A 23,967-nucleotide genomic window follows, 5' to 3' on the forward strand; every position below is an offset into this window, starting at 1 on the left:
TTGGTTGTTTATGTATGCAACCATGGCTACCTGGTTGGATCAAAACATGATTGCCCTCTAGGAAGATCTGGCATTCAGTGGAGATAGTTTGACAGCTGTGAGCTCCAAAGGCTTCATGCTGTGGTTCCTTTCTCTGGAGTTTCAGATATCCTACATTGTTCTGGATCCCAGAAGTGATGCCTATCCTTTCAAACTGGTGTCTGTTGTGAGAACCTGCCGGCCTGGAAAGAGTATGGAAAGACCCCTATAGACATTCTCTATGACTGTCCATTATCTTAGAGGATCCAGCACCTGGTTGGGAACGAGTACCTGGTCTTGCATTTGCTCCAGGGAATGGTCCCATATTTTCAGAAGGCAGGCTTGGAGATGCCCGATAGAAGACCTTATCCATGGGGAGAGCCATGTAGGCCCGATGGCTAGAGACACTGAGCCATGGTTGGTCTCATGCATTTGTCCAGCATGGATATCAAATCCTGGTTCTTGTGGAATCCGTCTAGTGATGGGTAGATCTTGATCACCAAAGTGTCTATTTCCAATCCCAGGTGAATTATGTTTGTTTACAGAACGAGAGAGCTTTTCCTGGTGTTATTGCAAAGCCATGCCCTCAAAAATGATCCAGAGTCTGGGTCTTGGCACTTTATTTGTGGCTTGTGAGCTATGCTTTGCTGTGACTACAGTCAACTAGTTAAGGCTCTGGTAAAGAAGGTGGATAAGAAAGAAGAGTCTTTGTCATACTAAAGATTTTATTGCTTTATAGTAAAATTCATCTAGGTCTCCTTGGAACCTTCTGCTCCAAATGTTTTCTCCCTGCCAGGTTAACAGTTCCTTCTTGGATACCATTCGGTGTTGCCAGCACCCACTAGATTGCTTTGCTGGCTTTGACAAAGAGAAGACGACTTTCTGAAGTCTCAGCTACTAATTTCCCTAATGTTTGCCCCAATAACTCCTCAACTGTAAGTTTGGATGCACAAGGTATCTATTTAGGATGACTGATGACTATTCATGGATGTAACATGACATCCTTGTAGCCATCAAGTTGGAATCCATTGCTCATCACATATTACAACAAGAGGTTTGACCAAGACAGGTCCCAAGATGTCTCACTCCGAACAAGAATCACATCGCCAGAAGATGAACCACTAGTTTACCACAAAGTAGGCTTTTTACTAAATATATGAAAACTTTTGGTCTGAACAGCTGCATGCTGAGGCTTTGAAATTGCTGTGTCATCTTATGTGGTCTTGGAAGGAAGTCCCTTTCTGAAGTTGTGACTATGCCTTTCACTGGTGGAGCTCCTGCTGTACCAGCCTTAGGCTCCCAAAACTCATGACATTTCTTTATATGAACATTTTAGTTTATCATTTGGTTTACTTAGGTATCTTCATTTTGATCCAATGATGTCCTCAAAGGAGGCATCACCAGGAAAACATGTATCATAATAATGCTTGAAAGGAAAGGTATTTTTATTAATATTAAGAAGTTCCTTAATATTAATCCACTGACTGGCATCCTCTCCTGGAAAACTTTTATAGGTTTTGTTTTTGTTTTTAAAAAAAAAAAAAAAAAAACATGTGGTAGTTTTTCCCCTGGTTATTTACAGCAGAGAGGTAGTACACTATTCATCCTGGTCTGGGAACCATACCTCAGAGGAAGAGTACGGGTACACATACCTCAATTGTGAAAACAGCTTGTTAGCTGTTCCTTGGAGCCTGAAATGCTGCCTCTACTTGCTCCCCGAGACTGGCTAATAAGTAAGTATTGGAGGAGGAACCGAGCACCACAATTGGAGCTTTCTGAACATGGGAATGGACTTCGCACTTACCCTTTGGTGCAGCTTCATGGGGAGTGGAATCTTCCAATGCCTCTGTTCTGCCTGAAATGCTCAAGGCTTTAATGTAGAGCCAGCCTGTAGAGCAGGGGAAGAGTGGAGAGAGAGAACCTTTTCCAATCTTTCAGAATCTGAGCCCCTTTTCCTAGGAGAGCAAGGGTTTATGGCTGATGATTACTATTATTATTTGGCATATGCAATCCAGTAAAGCCAAGCCACAGCGTTCTTATCAAGGATATTCAAGGCAGGAAGACCTCCAGAAAGCTGAGTCATTTTGCAGTCCTCAACAACGTGCGTCATGGTTTATGGCTGCCCACACTGACAATGCATCCAATGAAGTGAGCTCACGAAAGCTTATGCTCTAATAAATTTGTTAGTCTCTAAGGTGCCACAAGTACTCCTTTTCTTTTTGTGAATACAGACTAACATGGCTGCTACTCTGAAACCTGTCACACTGACATAGTGGGCTGTTTCTAAATCATCACTGAAATTCCACTGCAGCACAAATTTAATATCCAGTACAAAACTGGTTCAGAAGGCTCCACGGCCTTTGCAGTAAATCAAACCTGGGTTGATGTTGAGTGGAGTCCAAGGCAAGATAATTATTTGTCACATTCTCTGAGAACCATGAAGCTCGCCACGTGTCCTCTACTATAAATCCCTCACCTGATAAACTTATTCACAACAGGCAATGACCATGTGGTGGATTAAACAAGTCTTTAATTAATGGGAGATGTGGCATATAACACAATTTTGTCACAAGCTTTGTTATGCTTTCCTCTCTACAAACACTGGGGGAAGCAATATTGCGGAGAACCAGTAACCATGGTAGAGGAGTAGATAAAAGTGTATGGCTGATGATCAGAAGGCACAATTTCCATTCTGCTACTTCGTGAGTCTGAGCCCCTTTTCCTAGCAGAGCTAAGGATCCTTGGGCTCATAGTCGAACAGGCACAATTTCCATTAGGCTGCAGCCTGAGGCTGGGCTGCACAGCAAGGAGGAACAGGCTTCTCTGCATGCCCACACATGCTGCAGGACGTGGGAGGGGTGGTGAGCATAATATAGAACATTGTGATGGAGCCTCTGTGTACGAGATAAACTCCAGTGAATACTCCCTAAGAGGGAGAAGGCAAAGGAGAAGGGGTTTAACTCCTAATTTTCACCCCACTTGTTTATTAACAATAGTAATCACTACCTTCTGAAGGACACACTTGCTTTTGTCATTGTAGGAACCGGAGACTCTGGGTTTTGCACGACTTACTCAGAGTATCATGAGAATCACCTGATTCATGGTGTGAGGAAGGGAAACTGTGTAGCAGTCCTGCTTCTCTCCCCAGATCCTAAAACCCGCTGTAGGACTTGTTGGGGGGCCAGCAGCCCAGAAAATATCTTATCTTTATGATCTTTTGTTGCCCCAGGACTTACCTCCTATGTCAGCTGGATGAAATCCTTTGTCCTCAAAGCCTCTCCCTGTTCTACTCTGTCTCTCCTGGTCAGGTTTTTCTGTGGTGAAGTCACAACTACTTGGGAGGGGTTGTGGCCCCAACATGCTTAGCCAACTCAGAGCTCCGGGGCCTGGCAGAGATAGGGTAGGCTGTCTGGGTACAGGCAATGCATTTTTTATGTTCTTCCAAGCCTGAGAATACTGCCTCATATACAAAGCACCTTTTGGATTTTGCTGGTGCTTGTGTGGCTCTTCTGCCATGCCTGAAAGGTGGAAGGGGACACTGCAGCAGAGGCTTCAGGTGGCTGGGACCATTACACTGCTCAGATCTGGGACCAGGAAGAGGAGAGAAGGCTTGATAAATATAAACACTAACTGCTTGAAAAGAGGCTAAAAGTAAAAAAAAGTAAAAAAAGTAAAAAAAGAAAAGGATAGGTGCGAAACAAACCACCACTTTGCTGCTGTGAAGGCAGAAGATCTGGCCGCAAGCAGAAGAAGGGGGTGTCGCTAGCACAAGCGGTGCTGCAACTCTGAACAGCTCCGGAAATTGAGGATGGGAAGGGAATAGCCCATATGTATAAGAATTGTACAACGTGCTGGGCTGCAGAAAGGACATACTGAGGAATCACCACCAGTGTGTCTATATGATGGCTTTTTAGCATGAAAATGGACTTCAGACAGCCTTACATACAGTGAAGATGAAGTCTAGCATGAGGATTGGTGAACATACATGATGGCATGTGTCCCAGAACTCAAACATTATCTTCTTGATAACTGAGGATTGTTCAGTAATTAATTATGATGTGTCATTGTCTCCAATCTGGACTCATGTAAATAAGCTGATGCTGTGTGGAGTCCGACAGAGCATCTATATATTCCATCTTTGATAATAGGATCAGTTGAGATTTTTCCTGGTTTTATTCTAAGCCCTAGATTGATGAGTAGCTGGAGAGTATAATGAATGTTCTCTCAGACTTGATCAGAGGAATCCTGAATCGGCCAATTATCATGGTAAGAATAAACTCAAACATTTTGCTTTCTTAGAAATGCTGCAACAACCCCTAGTTATTTTGTAAATATTCTTGAGGCTGTTGACAGTATACAATGACTTCTATACTGAAAATGTTGAGATCCCACTATAAAACTCAAAACCCTGTGGGGGCTGAGGGTGAATGGAAATACATATCCTGCAGGTTGAGAGCTGTGAACCAATCTTGTGGATCTAGGGAAGAAATTATTCATATTACAGTTACTGTGCTGAATTTTAATCTTCAGATGAATGTACTGAGTCTTCTGAGATTCAGAATAGCCCTCCAATCTCTTTCTTTTTTGAGAATTAGAAAGAAATGAGGATAAAAGCCTTTTCTCTTGAACTGGGAAGGAATCTCTTCTATGTCTCTGAAAGACAACAGAGAATGATTTCTTATGGAATCTTCTTGTGAAAGGGGTCGGGGATGGTGGGTTGTAGGTAGGGATAATCTGGAACTAAACAGAGTAATTAGTCAAGATAATCTCAAGGACCAATTGGGTCTACTGAAATATTGTTCCAGGCTTCCCAAGAATAAATGTACTCCAAAAGGGGCAAGGGAAGGAAAAATATTCATAACGGTTGGTTCGGAGCTCTCGACATGACCATCATGCTGCTATGCTGCCTGTTGGCTGGCAACAGTTATGAAGAAGTAGACAGTGGAAACACTGTTTCTTCTTAGCAGGGTCAGAAGATTTGTGTTAGGCATACCCAAAGGGTTCAGTCAGCTGCCTTCAGTGAGACTGTATGTGTTGTTTTTTTTTTCCCATCTGAGAAGGCAGACTTCTAGGGCTTAGAATAAAACCAGGAAAAATCTCAACTGATCCTATTATCAAAGATGGAATATATAGATGCTCTGTCGGACTCCACACAGCATCAGCTTATTTACATGAGTCCAGATTGGAGACAATGACACATCATAATTAAGATTGCTAAGACTTTAACAATCTTAAAGTTTGTATTAGAGTCTTATAGGGTATGTAACATGTCATTGTTTTAAAGCTCAATAGCTCTGATTCCTTCAGGGGTAAATCCTCATAGTGTTCTGAATTTCATGCAGGACACCGACAGACTTAGCCAAGATACTCACTTCATTGTTACATCACTAGACACACTGCTGTGTCTGCTGTGTGTATTGCAGCTTGTAATGTCGTTCTGGAAACTGTCTCCCATTAATCAGAGATTGCAGTTATTTTCTGGACTCCTGTGGTACCATATCAAGGAAATCAGAGACCCTATTCCAGCAGAGGTCATCATATTTTGCAAGAAGAGCTTGATGATTTGAAAATCTCATTTGAAGACTGTCTGAGGAATAGCTCTTCCTTCCTAGTAAGTCCAGTTGCTTAAACTCCTTTTCCTTTGGTGTAAACATACAGTTTAGTATGTTCATGAGCTGCTGTGATTACAAGAGAATCTGGTGCAGGATCCACAGAGAAGTAGTCAAACCCTGATAATGGGACCTGGTATCTCTTCTTTTTCTTTTATGATATAGCAGGGATAGTGGCCAGTGTTTGCCAGAAGAGCTGAGCTGGTTCCAGGAGAGAGTAGTTAACTGGCACTGCCAGTCTTTCTGATAGCAGCGTATAATAAGTCTAGAAGCTTGAGAGAGTTTCACTTATCACTTCCACCTGGATCTCTAGAGTCTCTACTAACTCTTCAGAGGTTCCTGAGATGTCCTGTAGTTATCTTGTGGTGATGAAGACGACAGTCAGACAGACAAAGATGACGACAAGACAGCAGGAGTGATGAGACTGTCCTTCCTCAGAAGTGTGGATTTGCTGTTCACTGAGAAACTTAAGGCTGGTGTTATGCATGAGATGTAGACGACTTAGCTGGAGAAGGTGTTTTGTTCTACAATGTGTAAACAAACTGAAGACAGCATGAAGCCCAATATGGCCATGAATATGGACCAGATGCAAACTGTGTAGGAGATCAAGAAGGTGATATCAGGATGAGTGTGCATCTCTGTGTTCCCTATGCTTACGATAATGAACTTGAGTCCTAGTGTCTCTATCAGATGAAGAGCAGGCTGGAGAATGTGATGGTGAACCCTCTCTAATCCCATTTGAGGAAGATGAGGAAAAAGTAGTCCTCTCACATAGGGGAAGCTGACTTGATAGGAATCCACATGTTGGGATACCATTAAGAGCAACTAAATAGAGGCGCTAAAATTGAGAGACTCCTCAAAATGCAACACAGGAAAATTTCTAATAACATTTTTTGTAATGTTTCACAAACAAAACTGGACTTTGAAGGAAAAAGGCCTTTGAAAATGCATGTTTAAAGAAAATAAACATTGACAGAAACGGGTCATCATTTTTCCAAAACTTCCCTCCACTCCCACAAAATAGATTAAGAGGGTATATTGATATACACATACTGAATATAACATTAAAATATAAAAATGAAGATTGCTAATGGTAAGATTAAAAGCTTTGATAGCTATATTTTAATAATTTATACCTAAGGACAGAGAATGGAGTTTAGATGAGAACATGTAGGTCAAGACCTTGCTGGCGTAAGTGTTATTTTGCCAATTCTTCTTTTACACAGAATTGCTGATCTGCTTAAAGTGATGTTATTTCTGACAGAACAAAGATAAAATGTTATGCTGGAAGTTTTGAAGTCAAAACACAAATACAAAAACAAGAAGAAGCCTTTTACTGGGAAAACCCAGGGACAGCGTACAAAACAACATAGAACCTGCATAGATAGCAAAGAAATACACAAAGCTGAAGCTTGCGCATGAGTAATATATGGGTTACGTAAAAAACCAAATGTGTGATGTGTTAAAAGCTGACTGGAGAAAGGTTAAGTAGTCTGGAATTTGGAAATGTGTAGAAGACCCAAGTGAACAAGGCCCAAATTGGAGAAACACTGGACCAGAAGCAAAAGGGACGGGACTGAAGGACCACACCAGAAAAATCAGAGGAGATGACAAGCACCATTAAAGGCAGAAGAGCTCCTTTACCTATTTTATCTCATCTGCTATTATTGTCTAGAATAAATATATATTCAGATCCTATAATAAGACAATAATTCTGTCTGAAATTGTATAATAAAGGCAAACATTGAGTAAGCCTAAATTGGGCGGACTTTGACACAGTTTACCAGTACATCCCCCAACACCAGAATCCCTTAACACACTTGAAGAATCTCTCTATATTGATCCTTTAGTGATAAAAGGATTTTAACTGACTGTGCTAGCAATGGAAATTAAGGGAAATCTGAGACTAGCAAATCTCCTAGCACCGTAAATGTTGGTGCTTCTGTGGTTGGCATTGAAGGCTCAAGTTCACAAGTCTTCAATGCTGAATGATGAGGTACAGAAAATGTTGGTACCAACAAGGGTAGCATTGAGACTGCCTGCAGTATGGACAGTGTTGAGATTCTTAAGGCTTGCCTTGTTTGCGGCAAGCTGGGGTGTGAAGAGGACTAGATCAAAATGCACTAACTGTTAATGCACATTAGCAAGGTCCACGTGGTTAGTCAGTCCACAACAGGCTGGTATGGGTTCGATTCACACACCTGTTTTCCGCAAACTGTTTTTGTAGACAAGCCCTTAGTGATAGTACTGTAGTCTCTGTATGGCTGCTTACAGGAAGCTGCTCTTTCAACACTACCAAATCATGTGTACTGGACAGTTTTAGGGCAACAGGGGGAATCATATTTATGCTTAAGCTACCCTTAGTGGTAACTTTCTGAGGAACACCCCACAATGCCAACTGGCAAGGGGGTTACAAAAATATCCTGATCCTCCAAAGAATATCAAGTGAGGTCTTAAATGAAAGTTGGGGGTCACACTGGTCATTAATATTGTTGTAAAATTTTTATACATATATACACAATAGGAGTTATGTATGTATGTGTGCTAAAAATATGTTCCTAAAATCTGTATTAAGGCAGAATTGACAAAAAGGTTTCTGCCAGACTAAGGCTGTTTATTCACCCATCCCCCTTGGTCCACATGTAAATTAAACATTGTAAGTTAACATAATGGAGAGTCATTTACATAAAAAGTTGGGAGGGGATGTGAAGTCAGCAGGAAGGCAGCATACCAGAGAATATACTACAGAAGGTCATCCTGACTCTGAGGTACAAACAATGAACTTTGAGGAATATAAAAGACACCCTTTTATCCTCCATCTGGGAAATAATCCAGCAGTGCAATTACATTCATGAAAATGGGATCTCAACCAGGCTTCTCTGAAATGCTGCAAAGGACAATTGGGTGAGAAACTTGTTTAGATTGGAGGTAAGCCTGCTAAGTTTAGTCACTAGGAATAGTGTTATGATTTTGTATTATATGTAATCCTTCTGTTTCCATTATCCTAACTCACTACCTCTTAAATCTTGATCTTTGATAAGAAGCATATGATTGCTTCCACTATAAATATATCTCAGTGCTGTGGCATTATATAAGGAATTGATCCAGAGTTGAACCAACTAAACTGGTGTGTACAGCAGACTTGGTATTTCTGTGAATGTTCAATGGATTAGGGGCTGGATATTACAGGGGAATGCTTTGAACAGGCTCAGGGACTGGGATAACTTCCATGGCAAAGTAAGGGCTAGGATAGCCCTGAGGAGATTGTTTGGGTGGCTAAAAGACCGAAGGTGTCAGGGAGCTGACACCAAGTTAACCACAAGCAAGTCTCCCTCTTGCTAGATGTAAGGGGGTAAAAAGAGGATTCTCAGTTTTGGGTGCCCATCAGAATGAGTCCAGTCAGATGATTTCAGAACAGGAGAATTTGCTGAAGGAATAGAAGAGGCAAGCACCATATTCAGAGAAGCTTCTGGGGCACTTTTAGAGGAAGAAGATTATTCCAAAGGAGACCAATCTAGAGAACCTGGATCTCAGGTTGGTGTCAGATTTATATAACGAGGAATAGTTTCAGCCTACCCTCTCTTACTCTTTGAGTTTGTTTTAAAACAAGCAACAAATAGAATATTTGCTACCAATATGTTCCATGCCTAAGCAAACAAACATTTATTATGGCCATCATTAAATGATATGGCTGAAGAAATTTCTGGTCAGTCATGAAGACCTGAAGACCCAGTACTGGGTAACAGGGAAAAATATATAGAAGTTACCCAAATGAAACCTAACCTACAAAACTCATCCTAAACTAAATCCTACTACAAATACTGACTATATTCAAAATTTACAATGGAAAAAAATAGCTAAAGTAAGGACACCGCTAATTATTCTCTTTCTCAGACTAGGCTGTGGGTAGAAGGAATGGCAATGGTTGGACTCGCTCCACCCCTTTTATGCCCTCAGGAGGGCAAACAGGGTGCAGGTATGGGCCAACAGGTACCGTTGTTCAAAAGATTCCAATTTCTGGTGCTGGGGGCACATATACACCAAGAGAGGAATATATATAGACAATAACTTGTTGAGCTTTTAAATTTTTCTCATCTCTTGCTAATAAATCTCTTCTATTGCACTGGAAATGACTGAAAGATGGAAATCCACCAGCTAAAGAAGGTTCAAGGGTAGGGCAACACATTTATGTTATTGTCTACAATACAGAACTAGCTTTCTCAAGTTCTCACAGAGATTACATGAGTAAATACTGCAGGATTGGATCAATTGGTGTCTTACATTAATGGTAATAAGCTAGGAGTTTTTGTGCACATGTAAGGGGCAGTTAGACAAGCTATGGGAAACAGATGTGCAAGAACAGTTTATATATAGTTAACTTGCATAGATTGTATAGTTTTACTGTATGAAATTCTGTCAAGTCAAAACATTGTATGAATAAATGCTGTATTTTGTTAAGTTAGCTGACCAATTTCTTTGGTTTTTGAAACTGTAGGAAATTGAAAAATGACATGTCAAAAATATTCTGCATCTTGTATAATTTGAAATTTAAAAGCAGCATATTTAAAAAGGCAATATACAAAATTGTTTTCAATTAAAGCAGCCTTACACAAACTGACTTCAACCTCATTAAGTCTTACCATTGTCTACAGAAATTCCAAGCACACTTGATATCTTTCTTACACTGAAAACACAGAAAAAGTCACTTCATTATTGGGAGATCTTTCACATCCACACAAACTAAATCATGGACTTTACATTCCTCACAGAAATTCTAGAATTTATATTTTCATCAGGAGATGTCAGAACATGGAGACATGATCAACTAAGTGCAGATTATAACATGTAGACTATACTTTTTATAATGGGTCACAAGTGGGTGAAAATAGAACTTTTAATAAAATCAACTCATAGTTCAAAAGAAAGATATAAATCCTTTTCAAATGAGCACCACAAAATTTAAGTGTTTTTAATTTAAATCAATCCCAGATTTAAATGATTTAGAATATTTCATAACTAATACATTTGCAAAGTACCACTTTAAAATATGTAATGCTATAGTTAACCATGTTCCACATTATGTCATCACTTAGTATTGATTGCTCTACCAGAAAGTGGGAACAGACCAGTGAACTAATTCCACTTAATTGTTTGATCTAGAACAATAATAAAGTCCATGAAGTGCTCTGGTGTGGGTCTGGGACCTGCCTCTGGTGTTGTGGTAGCGGATGAGGATGACAACTGTTATGGTGTAATGAAACTTACTGTGGTTAAAAGTGAGAGAGTTATCCAGGCTGCTCAGCTGCTGCAATCTGGCATGCATCATTCCTGTTCTGTTACGGGAAACAGGCAATGTCTGAGATTTTCGATCATGAACTATGGGTCCCAACCCCTCCTGGTTCCTGCAAGATGGGTGAAATGGGATAGAAGCAAAAGTTAGACATGTCAAACTGCAGCAAGACAGGGAGAGTTAGTTAAGCAGTTAAGGCACAAAAAGTACTAACGAATGAATGGCAATGCAGCCTATTTGTTGTTTTATGTTAGCTAAAACAAAAATAGGCATTTTTAAAAAGGATCACATCAAATTCTTAATTAGAAAACCTAATGTGTGAAAATAAAAACACACAAACTGTAGCTCTTGAAATATTTAATTTACTTCAAAGCTTTTAGCAATGTTAATCTTAGATTATAGCTCATTTAAATGATTTTTGACAACAGTCAGAACTGAAAAATGCACTAGTTTCTTTTGATTATGTAAGTTTTGGGGAAAAGTTAGAAAGAGATGTAGTGGTAAAACAGGAAAGCCCACATGCAATAAGAGCAGGAATTAATTTAGGCACTAACACCTGTATCTTACCCAGGCAGGAAGGGAGAAGAGCCATACACTTTGTTAAAACTTGTCAGCAATCAAGTGAAGAAAACAGAAAAGTGATTTGTGTTAGCAATCAGTACAAACTTCCTATTGTGTACCACCACCAGAGCTGATGAGAAATGAAAACCAATGCTGAAATTACACCTCTCCCTGTTCCCTTAAATAAGAGTTCTCTCTCACGTTGTGTTATTCTGTGCAGTACATGCATTTACTGTGATACAACATGCTGTGGTGTGACATCAATTTTACAGATTTAAAGGCTATATTTGTTTGTGAAACTGCAATAAACTCACCACCAGAGACTTGTATGATTGTAATAGTTTGGTGTTTGTTAACATGCAGAACAGATCAAGTGATAATTCAATATGACAGAAGTGCAGAACAGTCTTCTCTGCTATGTCAAAATGTTATTTTTATACAGTAGTTACTTTTAAGACTGAAGATTCTGAAGTATGTTAAAGCACAAAGCAGCATAACAACAGCTAAAGACACAATCTAAATTGAGAAACAGCTATTGATCCATTTTATTACAGATTTTTTCTGTGTGTGTAAAAAAATTTTTGGGGGTAGGGAGAGACATTGACAAACCTCTTGCAAGTCCCCAAAATAGCATTCATGTAATAGGATGGATAGGTATTTCATATTTAAATTAGGATGAAAGTTTATTATTTTCTTTTTGTAAGAAACAAATTCCCATATCATTAAGTTTGAAAAAGTTCAGTTTAAAGTCATTTGATTTGTGGTATATTCTGATTGAACTCTTTGGTATTTCTATTTCCAATGTTAACTGCTAATGTAGTATAGTAGTCTGCATTTAGCTACTGACATTGGGAAATACAGATGCCAACACCGTTAGTGTAATCCTAACTCCACTAAAGTCAATGGCAAAATTCCCATTGACTTAAATATGGCAGGATTTCACCCCACAAGTTTAATGATATCACAGTGGCTCCAACACCATGGTGGTGGAGGCGATGTGAAGCCTGAACAGACTAGGTTAACTAACTTACTTCTTTAATATAAGAACAAGTACTCTATACTTTGTATGAGATTTATGAAAATGTGGAAAAAATACTGAAGTATACTATACAGTTTATGGGACAAATTCAGACCGCAGATACATGCATTCAACTCCCATTGACTTCCACTGATTAACAGGCTTCAGTGTGAGTGGCACACATGCACATGCTGCCAGAACATAGCTCTATGAACTGAAAAATCTAAATCTAGAAACAGTCAGAAAAAAAATTGCAAAATGGCAGCTTATGAGACACATTACAATAATCAATCTTCAGAGGGGTAGCCGTGTTGGTCTGGATCTGTAAAAGCGGCAAAGAGTCCTGTGGCACCTTATAGACTAACAGACGTATTGGAGCATGAGCATTCGTGGGTGAATACCCACTTCGTCGGATGCATGCATGCATCCAACGAAGTGGATATTCACCCATTAATGCTCATGCTCCAATACGTCTGTTAGTCTATAAGGTGCCACAGGACTCTTTGCCGCTTTTAAGATAATCAATATGATTACAGATTTATGCCATTCTCAGTCTTTGAAATGGAAAATATTATAATTTAAATTAGTAAAAATACTACATAGTAGTGCTTCCAAGAGAATTCAACCAAGACAGTTTCAATGCTTGTCATTATTCAAAATGTGTAATCACAGACCAATATTAGCTATCTTATGAGCATTTTAAGAAATAAACCTATTCTTCAAAAATATCCCCCTCAAAAGTAAATACTGATTAAATTAATTTCTTATAAGCATATTTGTATATATTTCTAATATTCTTTAACAGCAACAATATTTTCAGATAGCACCCAAAAAGGTGTTGTGCATCCAATTACTCACCTTCAAATTGGTAGGCATCACTGCATAATAATTCCTCCATTCTTGTACATTAACTTTTTAACAAGAACTCAATGGATATTGCACATACTACTATTTTAATTCTCTCATAGCGTAACACCATAAATTTAAATTCTACACAGTACCTGGCTATGTATCGTTTTCCCATGTACTGGAACTGATGCAAGCACACTCTGCAGAGAACATATTAGGAATCATTGTAACAACATTTAAAAACTGTTTAAAAAATGTCTATCTATTATGTCTGCTTGTCAGTCCCTCTAAGCTCTTTCTTCACAGGCACTTCAGGACAAACATCCATTTTAATTGTTCCCATCCTTAAAGTAGAGAGTCCTGCAACTTAACCTTAACCTGATGGGACCCAACTACAAGTGCTGGGTTCAGTCAGGTCAGAAAACAACCTGATCCTCCTGGGCTCAGGTCATCTGCCTTTGTTAACCTTCTCCTGACTGTGGCATTGACATGGTGACAGCTGCATGCCCCAGAGGTGTTAGCCACCTTGCTGCACTGATTGTGCCATGAAGTGAGTGTGCCGAGGAGTCGCAATTCCTCTCACTCTGCAGTACACAGAGAACAGCTGGGGGTGGCAGAGGCAAGAGTGGGGTATAGAGCATGCCCAGATCTTTTCACCTGGAATCAAAGCAAAGAGCTCAATATCTTGACTGATCCAAGTTAGAATTTCTAAAAACGACAAATGGGAAGCGTCAAGAATTGAAAACAAAAACCAAAAGAAGAACATTATATTCATTGCTATTTCTAAAACATGTTATCCTAAATAAACTTTATTATTTAATATTTATATGGTAGTAGTGTCTAGTTGTACCTATCATAAGCAGGGCCCCATTGTATGAGGTGATGCGTATACACAAGAAGCAAAGTTACAGTCCCTTCCCCAGTGAGCTTACAGTCTAAGGTAGGGGTGGGCAAACTACAGTCCGGGGACCACATCCAGCCCTTCAGACGTTTTAATCTGGCCCTCGAGTTCCTGCAGGGGAGCGGGGTCCTGGGCTTTCCCAGCTCCGGCGCTCCAGCTTGGGGTTTGCCCCGCTCTGCACATGCTGTGGCTCTATGCGGCTCCCGGAAGCAGCAGCATGTCCTCCCTCCAGCTCCTATGCTTAGGGGCAGCCAGGGGGCTCTGCACACTGCCCCCACCCCAAGCGCCACCCCTGCAGCTCCCATTGGTTGGGAACCATGGCCAATAGGTGCTGCAGGGGCAGCGCTGAGCGGGCTGGCTGCACCTCTGTATAGGAGCCGGAGAGGGGACATGCCACTGCTTCCGGGAGCTGCTTTAAGTGCTGCCTGGAGCCTGCACCCCTCATCCCCTCCAGCACCCCAACCCCCTGCCACAGCCCTGATCCCCCTCCGACCCTCTGAACCCCTTGGTTCCAGCCCAGAGCACCCTCCTGCACCCTTAACCCCCCCATCCCCATCCCAGAACCTGTACCCCCAGCCAGAGCCCTAACCCCACCCCCTGCACCAGGCCGGAGGCACCTCCCGCATCCTGAACTCCTCATTTCTGGCCCCACCCTGAAGCCCTTATCTCCTCCTGCACCCCAACCCCCAATTTCGTGAGCATTCATGGCCCACCATACAATTGCCATACCCAGATGTGGCCCTCGGGCCAAAAAGTTTGCCCACCCCTGGTCTAAGGGCTAGTCTACACTACCACACTACATAGGCACAGCTGTGCTGCTGTAGCGCATCTGGTGAAGATGAGAAGTGAAAGCTATGTCAGCTATGGTGAAGCTATGTCGTGTCTGGTGAAGATGGGGGCAAAAGCTATGTCAACAAGAGGCGGAAGCTAAGGCAGTGGGAGAGCAGGACACCGCTTTAAATTGATGTAATTTATGTCGCTTGGGGGTGGCTTTTTCACACCTGAGTGACATGAGTTACATCGACTTAAGTGGTAGTATAGACAAGCCCCAAGAAAAATGACTTTCTAAGGAAAAGTGATAACTAAATATATACAATTTTATATACAATTTTATTTTTTAATTGTTACTAAGAGCTAAAATAAACCTCAACAATCCCTATCTGCTCCACTACTTAGCCATCATTAATTGCCTCATTTTTTAAAGATGCTGTGGCAGTGCTGGGTCTTGAAAAGGGAAGCTGTTTTCAGGTTTGATTATAGCTAGTGATAACTACATATCTGAAAAGGCTTGGATTTTTTGTTCAAATGAGCATCTTGGTAGTAAGATGTTTATTATATGTACATAGGCCTTCTTGAAGATTTGAAATACTACTTTGTTTTAGGTCAAGCAAGAAATATTGTGAGAACAGCCTGTACTTGGGAATGCTCATGCTTTTGATTGAAACAAGGATATACGTATACATGAGAAAAAATTGTGCAAAGGAAAATTTAAATAAAACCTTTTCAAACCTCAAGAAAATGGTTCACTTTCACAGCTACAGTCTCTGTCTCTCTCCAGACTATTTTAATTTGCTCTTTAGAAAAAGTGCAAATCTGCACTGAAAGCTGGTTTGCAGGTTTACTAGTAATGGCAAAAGACAGCAGATAGATGCTACCAGCAACGTGGGAAAAACTGCAAGGAATCAGCCAGACTCCAGTTAGTAGGAGCAGTTACAGAAGCAGCCAAACCAGGGATCTCTACGTTAGGTGGGAGATGGTAAAATGGGGCACAACTGGAGTCACCACTCCACACAGTAGCCATTGGAAGCATACTGGGGAGACCTCCCCCGACTCTGTGGAAACTAGGACGCAGGTGGTGCCACTCTTTCACCCATATGCCCTTGGCCAGGGCAGAACCAGCTAGAAACTCTCGCTGATAGGAGCCAAAACAGGGACCTTAGGACATCTTGCAGGAGGTTCCGAAGAGGATGGAGTTTGGCTGTTCTCAGTGGTGGCAGATGACAGAACAAGAAGCAATGGTCTCAAGTTGCTGTGGGGGAGGTCTAGGTTGGAAACACTATTTCACTAGGAGGGTGGTGAATCACTGGAATGGGCTACCTAGGGAGGTGGTGGAATCTCCATCCTTAGAGGTTTTTAAGGCCCAGCTTGACAAAGCCCTGGCTGGGGTGATTTAGTTGGTGTTGGTCCTGCTTTGAGCAGGGGATTGGACTAGATGACATCCTGAGGTCTCTTCCAACCCTAATATTCTATAATTCACAGAACTTTCTAAAGTTCAGACTGGGTTTTCTCTGTCCTGTGCTGATTGGCTGTTTGCTCTAACCCTTTCCCTGACAGTCTTCACCTCAGCTTTATTCCATATCTGCTCTTATTTTTTTCTTTCTTGTCCTCCTCACAACTTGAACCTTTCATGTCCTCTTTCCCTTCACTTTTCTTACTGTTTAATTTATCCCCTCCTAACTTTTTCTCTGAAAAAAAATAAATCCTGGACTATGATATTTTGCCATCATCACATTGTTCACTCTGCTTGCGAGTCAGCCTTTTCCACAGCTCTGTGCCTGTCTTGTCTATTTGGATGTACAATTTTGGGGCAGGAACTATCTATGACTCTATACTTGTAAATTGACTAGTATAATGGAGTCTCATTCTTAGTGTAGGGTCCTTAGGCACTACTATAATAAACAGGATAAACATCATCATCAGGTAGGGGCAATTAGCAATGTGGGAGGTGGGCCCAGCATGTGCCATGTTCCCCCACCAGTTCAAGGGGAATATGAAACCATCCCCAACATTAAGCATATTAGTGCCCTATAACATGGCTCAGGAACTTTGTTCCTTCTCCTAATTGCTTCCTTTATACTATAGTTGGGATGGAGAATGGAACCTCCTTTGATAATGTGGCAATTGAGATCAGCATAAGCACTTAATCCTTAGCTTTACATGAAGTGGCTGCTGGCACAGCACTTCAGTGAAAGGCCTTCAACTGCAGAACACAATTTCTCTGCTGGTCTAACAGCCAACATCTGTTAACCTTCAGAACCTGCTTGCCAAGCTCACCTATTTGATCAGGCTTGTGTCTATGGGTATGTCCTAAATTTTGAGATCACTCTTTGTGGAAGGAAGGGAGGGTTGCTGACTCCCAGTATTAACATTATGCCAAAGATAGGGAAGTTACTTAGCTTGTTGTAACTAGAGTTCTTCAAGATGTGTGGTCCCTATCTGTATTCCACTGAGGGTATGCATGCACTGTATGGGCCCAGAATTGTAAAATTCTTGCATGCAGTGGTTGTTGGTTCATGCTTGTGCACCTGATCTCTTAGTGCTTCTAACTGAAATTATAAGGGGTGGCATGGACCAGCTACCTCCAGCTCCTTTTGTACTGCAAACAATCCATAGCAGAGGGGAAGGAGAGCAGGTAGTAGAATGCAAATAGGGACAACATATCTCTAAGAACTCCAGTTACAATGAGGTTTGTAACTTCCCTTTCTTATTCGAGTACTGGTCCCTATGTATATTCCATTTTGGGTTACTGTCAAGCATTACTCATAGAGAAGGAGGGTGTGAAGAGGATGCAGGATGTATTGCTGCCCCAAAGAATGTGTCAGTGGAGGAGTCTTGGACCAGAGCATAATGTTTTGTGAATGTGTGGCTAAAACTCCACATGGCTGCTCGGCAAATGTCAAGTGGGGGACCTGTTGAAGTGATGACACTGAGGCTGCTTGTACCCTTGTACAGTCAACCCTTATTCCGTGTGATGCAGAAAGCTGAGCCACCTTTTAACAGAGTAGGATACAGCCAGAGAACCAACAGAGATACTCAGAGGATATAGCTTGTCCTCAGACTTGTTCTGCTATGGCAGTGTATAGTCTAGGTGACTTTCTGATTGGTTTCTTTCTCTGCAGGTTAAATGGCAATTCTTGTCGCTCATTGAGGGAATGAATTTTCCCTTCCTTGCTAGAGGTATGGGGCTTCCGAAAGAACACAGGTGAGTGAACTGACTGGTTTATGTGAAAGTCCTAAAATATCTTAAGAATGAATTTTGGGTGTAGTTGTAGCAAGACTTTGTCCTTATGGAATACTGTGTATGGTGAATCATTAGGGCCTCAAGCTAACCTACCCTTCTGGCCAAGGTGACAGGAATAAGGAATGCGACTTACATAGACAGATGAGACATGAGCACACAGCTAGTGATTGAAAGGGAGGCTAGGTGAGCATCAAAAGTATTAAGTTAAGGTCCCAGTGCGGGCCTGGATTCCTTACTGACAGAAATAAAAATTGAGTAGCCATCTGATGATGGGTGACACACTTTGATTGTTACCAAGTGGACCTGCAGCGTATTAAGGGAGATATTTAGAGCTCATATCATGAGACCAAGAAGATAGTCTAAAATAGTGGGGATATCCATTGTTTCTGGAGATGTAAGCCGTTTCTGGGCCCAGATAGAGAAATGTTTCTACTTGGCTGGATAGCATTTCATGGGGAAATCCTTTTGGCTTTTAAGAGTAAGAGCACTGATGCCCATCCAACTATCATGCCATGAGATGAAGTGCCTTGGGAATGGGTTGCCCAACACTCTCCTAGGTCAAGAGATTTGGAAAGGACTGGATGCTGATAGGTGGATGGGATGACATTCGTAGAAGACTCAGAAACCAGAACTGCCTAACTCATTTGGGTGCAAAAAGGATGACTCATGACTTGTCAAATTCTCCATAGTACCTGAGGTAGTAGTGGGAAAGGAGCGAAGGCATAGCTCGGGTGATCTGACCAAGCTAGTAGGAGAGCATCGCCTCTGGAATGCTTTCCTTGAGCTCCCCAAAGCAGCAAATGTTGCATTTCCTGTTTGTCTGGGAGACAAATAGATCCCAAGTGGGGATTCCCCACTAAGTAAAAATTGTTGTGCACTATTGAATCGTATAATTCCCATTTATGATCGAAATGCCTGCTAAGGCTGTCTGCCAATGAGTTCTGGATTCCTGGAAAGTACAGAGCTAAAAGGAAGATGTCTGACATGAATACATGGTGAAACTAGATGAATGGTAGAAAGGCTTTGCAAGCTTCTCATTCTGCCTGAAGATTCCAGAAGATTGATGTATTCTGGCTTCTTGCGATGTCCAAGTGCCCTGGGTCATGTGACTGTTCAGGTGGGCTCCCCAGATTATCAGGAAGACATCCATAATGATGGTCTTGTTAGGTGTGTGGGAGAGAAAGGAAACACAAACACATACTCATTCGGGATCTTTCCACCATGTTAGTGAGGATCTCACCCTGGTGGGAATTATTATGTTATTCATACTGTTTGCTGTGTATATACCATTCAAAGCCAAGCCCATATAAACAGATGAAATCATGTGTCCCGAGAGAGAGGCAAATCCACATTGACATTCAAGGGTTGCACATAACCTGGTCTATTAGGTTGCTGAGGTTGGCTGGGAGATAAGCCCTTGCCCTGACTGAATCTAGGTTCACTCCTCTGAATTCTATATTGTGTTGGGGTCAGGATAGACTTTTCTAAATTCATACAGACTCCTAGAGATGATAGGAGCTGAAGCATCAATGAGGTTGATGTGAAGCTTCTTGGCATGTCTTGGCAATAAGAAGCCAATCATCTAGATAAGGGAAGATGGTGAAACTGCTCTGCATGCTGCTACTAGAACCACTTTGGTGAAGACCCTACCTGGGGTTGCTAGGATAAATTGGAGAACTCTTTATTGAAAGTGGTCAGCACCCACCACAAACCTGAGGAACCTTTGAGGGCAGAATGAATGTCCATGTGAAAGTAAGCATCTTTCATATTTAGAGCTGTGAACCATGTGTCCTTTTCCAGGGATTGTATTATTGATGTGAATGTAATCATATGGAAATATGTTTGCAAATAAAGACACTGAGTTAAAGGAGATTGAGAATGAGTTATCACCCTCCTTTTTTTTGGTACCAGGAAATATGTCAAACAGAACCCCTTTTCTTCATGTTGAAGAGTTAGCCACTCTTTCACTACTTGTTGGAGGAGGGATCCTACCTCCTGGTGGAGGATCCTCATGAGAATGATCTATGAAAAAGAAGTGGGAAGGGGTTTTTGGAGGGGATAGGGAGATATACTCTTTTATGTAGCTGGAATGGATGATATCCAACAATCATGTGTCCATTACTACAGTGGTTCTCAACCTTTTCTCATCTCCAGACCCTTTTGGAAAGCTCGAATGGAGATGTGGACCCCTATGGAAATCTATTGTTTGTATGTATAGTTGAATTCTGTTTAGTCAGTTTTCAGTCTGAGTCTTTCGCACACCCCTTTGACATAGTCCACAGTCCACCAGGCATCCGCGAACCACATATTGAGAATACTACGTTACTACACTCCAGTTGTGGAGTAAGAATAATAGGAGGCCACCAAAATATATGTGGGGGTTGGTTAGGGAGGCATCACTAGTGATTCACAAATCCTGAGTGTCCCATCAAAATTATCTTTTAGCCAGTGGGTGAAGTTGAGATGATGTTGATGCTGGAGGTGCATGGTATCATGATTTTTGTACCCTCTGTATCTTATGAGGTGGTTCATATGACTTTGACGATAGAACTGTTGAATCATAGACTTGGTTTGCAGGGATGTTTGTGGTATTTCCTCTTTGGGGCAGGTACATATAGTCCCAAGGAATGGAGGGTTACCCTGGAGTCCTTTTAAAAGTGCAAGGACTCAGTCTTTTAGTAATCTTCATTTTCTGCGTGGTCAGAAGGATGTTCCGGTTGCTCCCTTGGAGGGAGGCATGGAAAGATTCTCTACTGGATCACACTGAACCTGTGTAGTGTGTATATGGGTCCCAGCATAGCAAGTAAGGGGGATCAAAGGACGGTTCTGGAAGTCCCCAAAGCATGGTGTACCACTGGTCCTGGGGAAGGTATCTTAGTGGAGGTTGGTTCCAGGAGGCTCTCGAGCTGTTGTCTGGACTGGTGCCCTTGGAGGAGGTGATGACAGTTCCTCTGGTGATTTTGATTCTCCCAGTGATGAAAAAGCTGGACCCAGTTCCATTGGTGGTACCGACAGTCCCGCTAGAGGAAAGCAGCAGCTGGTAGATGGGATTGGGGGAAGACTTCTCCCACAGCCCATATCCATTGTGGAGTCATGATCTCCCTGGTGAAGGAAGGTCCTGATAGCAGCGAAGATTGAAGAAGAGAGAACAAAAATGTCCTCCGCTCTTCCTGGAGTATGTGGGATACTGTCTGCCCATACCATTGGAGCCAATGCAGGGAGGCTCTTTCCTGATGATATATGGGGTACTGGTGGTACTGTCTGTGATTGAGGATCCCAAAGGTTACTCTTTTTCAGGCTTCTGTTTTTTGGCTTAGGTAATATTGCTAGCGCTGGTGACGCCAGTGTAGGGCTGGTACCAACAGAGCCCATCTCTAAAGATCCTTTTATTCATGGCTCTTAGGCTTAGGATGTTCTGAGTCCATGAGGGCTGGGAGCAAAGACTTAGTCAACCTGGGCAGGGTCAGATCTGTCCTCTTCGATGTAGACTTAAATGGGGATCTTCTCTTATGTGTGGGAGAGTTCCCTGCCTTTCCAAAGAGATCCTGATGGAGGGTGTGTGAATGTGGATTCCCTGACTCTTAAGTCACATGTTGTAGTAGGAGGAGTGCTCCTCACTGATTCATGATGCTATATGGGCAGGGATCCCCTGGGTTGGGTCCGACTGGGCCTTCAATAGCCTTCTCCATAATGTGCTTTTTAAGCCAGAATTTCCATGCCTGACAGGTGAGGCTAGGAAGAAGCAACAAATACTGCATCTGGCAGAGATGTGCACTTCCTGGAAGCAGTCTAGGCAGAAATGGTGGTTGTCACTCACTGAGAAGGAGTGTGAACAGGAGAGACTGTTTTCAAAGCTCAGTGCTCTGGGCACACTCCCATACCTGTACTGGGATATGGGACGGTGAGGGATCTTTGGGATGAGGAATCTAACATACTTCACTGTAAACTATTAAAAACTATTTGCAAATCTATTCTAAAACATACACCTTTTAAATATTTGCACGTTGAAGACTAAGAGAAGCAGTTGCACTGGAGGTCCCGATTCAAGCCATGCGATAAGAAGAATGAACTGGAGCGGTGGTTGGTTCACCCCACACCTTATACTCTCAATTTGAAATATGAGGGGAACAGGAGCAGATTATGGACACTGCTTGCCAGAATTCTGACACTCTGGGCACACGAAGTGCATGCGTATCCACAACAGAATACACATAGGCACTTGAAGTATATATTTAATTGAAGATGAAAATTCATGCACAGAGCACATTTTGTAACACACATTTTGATCAGCGCATTTATCATTAAAATGTCTGGTTATCACTGTGTCAGTGGCCCTTTTCAGGCTGTGGGAGTGACCAAGGAAAATCCGGATTGGAGCACGGCAGGAAAGCCTTTTGGAAAGGCTATTGCACTGTTCCCCTCAAAACTGCTGCTCTCAACCTTGTCTTCTCCCCACCACAGTATTCAGAGCAGCTCTCGGAAGCAAGTGGCAATACAGATGGACATTTGTTTTCCTGTTCAGGAGAGGCTATATGATTTCTTCTCTTGCCCTTCTTCTGATGTGGAAGAGGAAAGGGCAAAATTGGGAAGCCATCCTATCTTCATTCAGAAGTACTTCTAAGTACCTTTCCCAGACCTGAGGAAGAGCTCTGTGTAGCTTGAAAGCTTGTCTGTCTCACCAACAGAAGTTGGTCCAATAAAAAAGGTTACCTCATCCACCTTCTTTGTCTACTTTCCTGGGACCGACATGGCTACAACACCACTGCATTCAGAAAAAAACTCAGTAACAGACATCTTTATTCTGATTTGTAACTGCATCTTTATTTTTAAAGATGAGGAGAACAGGATGGTTCTGGCTCCAACTGGGACACAGAAGAGGTGGTGACTCCAAAGGGAATATTAGCAGCATTTTAAGTGCCCCAGCCTATTTAAGGACTTCACCAAGTGCCAAAGGTGATAAGTTTCTGCCTTAACTCCCTGAAATTGGTGTGGAACTAGCAATATTCTGTAACGTTGCATGTAAAATTAACTATGGGACTCCTAAATTTTGATTGATGGTGTAATTCTTTGAATTAATATGAAACATCTAAATCTACACAGAGTTCAACAAGCAAATTCAAATATACATTTTTTTATGAAAAGCTAAGCAAACTCACTCTGTGATTGTGAAAAAATCCGTAAGTTCAGATGTTGAAGCCTTGTTCCAATATGTAAATAAAGCATCTAGAAAATGAAGGATTTAAAAAATAAGCAAATCAAAGGTCCTTAACAACAATACTAATAAGAATGTTTTGCACCATTGGCTCTCAACTTTGATGTTATGATAATTCATGAAGACCAGAAAAGGGTTTTCTGGGAGCAGACAATTGTCACAATTTTCTATAGAATTTAAAATTTCCTTTGAACCCCATCTTGTGATTTCAAAGATAGTCTTTTGAATGAATATTGCTGCATTAAATATTTATTGACTGTATAGCATACTTTTGAATTAATTTGTACAGGAGTATTTATTATATATGTGTAAAATAAAGTATGCAGACAATAGTTTATTGTGCAATTCTAAGAAAAATAGAAGACTTTTGAAAAATTGAAAAAAACATGCATTTGCAGGTTTCCTATAAAGTGTTTTACACTATGTAGTTTACTTATATATTTTGAAATATAAATATATATTTAAGTCAGAGTCAGAGTTTAAGGCCA

The 23,967-nt window shown here is 41.5% G+C and overlaps 1 protein-coding gene across 23 annotated transcripts in view; it reads right to left on the reverse strand.

Annotated features, from left to right (window-relative positions):
• The window catches only part of DOCK9 (dedicator of cytokinesis 9), a 336,811-nt gene that overhangs the window by 67,405 nt on the left and 245,439 nt on the right, over positions 1–23,967 (reverse strand). For 8 of the 23 annotated variants that reach the window (XM_043504710.1, XM_043504713.1, XM_043504708.1 and 5 more), the window contains 4 exons: positions 23,424–23,490; positions 13,498–13,545; positions 11,485–11,523; positions 10,893–11,029 (listed from right to left, as the gene is read on the reverse strand). In XM_043504710.1, the coding sequence (XP_043360645.1) occupies positions 10,893–11,029; positions 11,485–11,523; positions 13,498–13,545; positions 23,424–23,490 (291 nt within the window). Of the gene's footprint in view, positions 1–10,267; positions 10,312–10,892; positions 11,030–11,484; positions 11,524–13,497; positions 13,546–23,423; positions 23,491–23,967 lie in introns of all 23 variants that reach the window. The other 15 variants (XM_038385787.2, XM_038385723.2, XM_038385749.2 and 12 more) reach the window with 3 other exon arrangements.

This window comes from Dermochelys coriacea, chromosome 1 (assembly GCF_009764565.3).
Source record: "Dermochelys coriacea isolate rDerCor1 chromosome 1, rDerCor1.pri.v4, whole genome shotgun sequence".
NCBI classification, from domain to species: Eukaryota; Metazoa; Chordata; order Testudines; family Dermochelyidae; genus Dermochelys; species Dermochelys coriacea.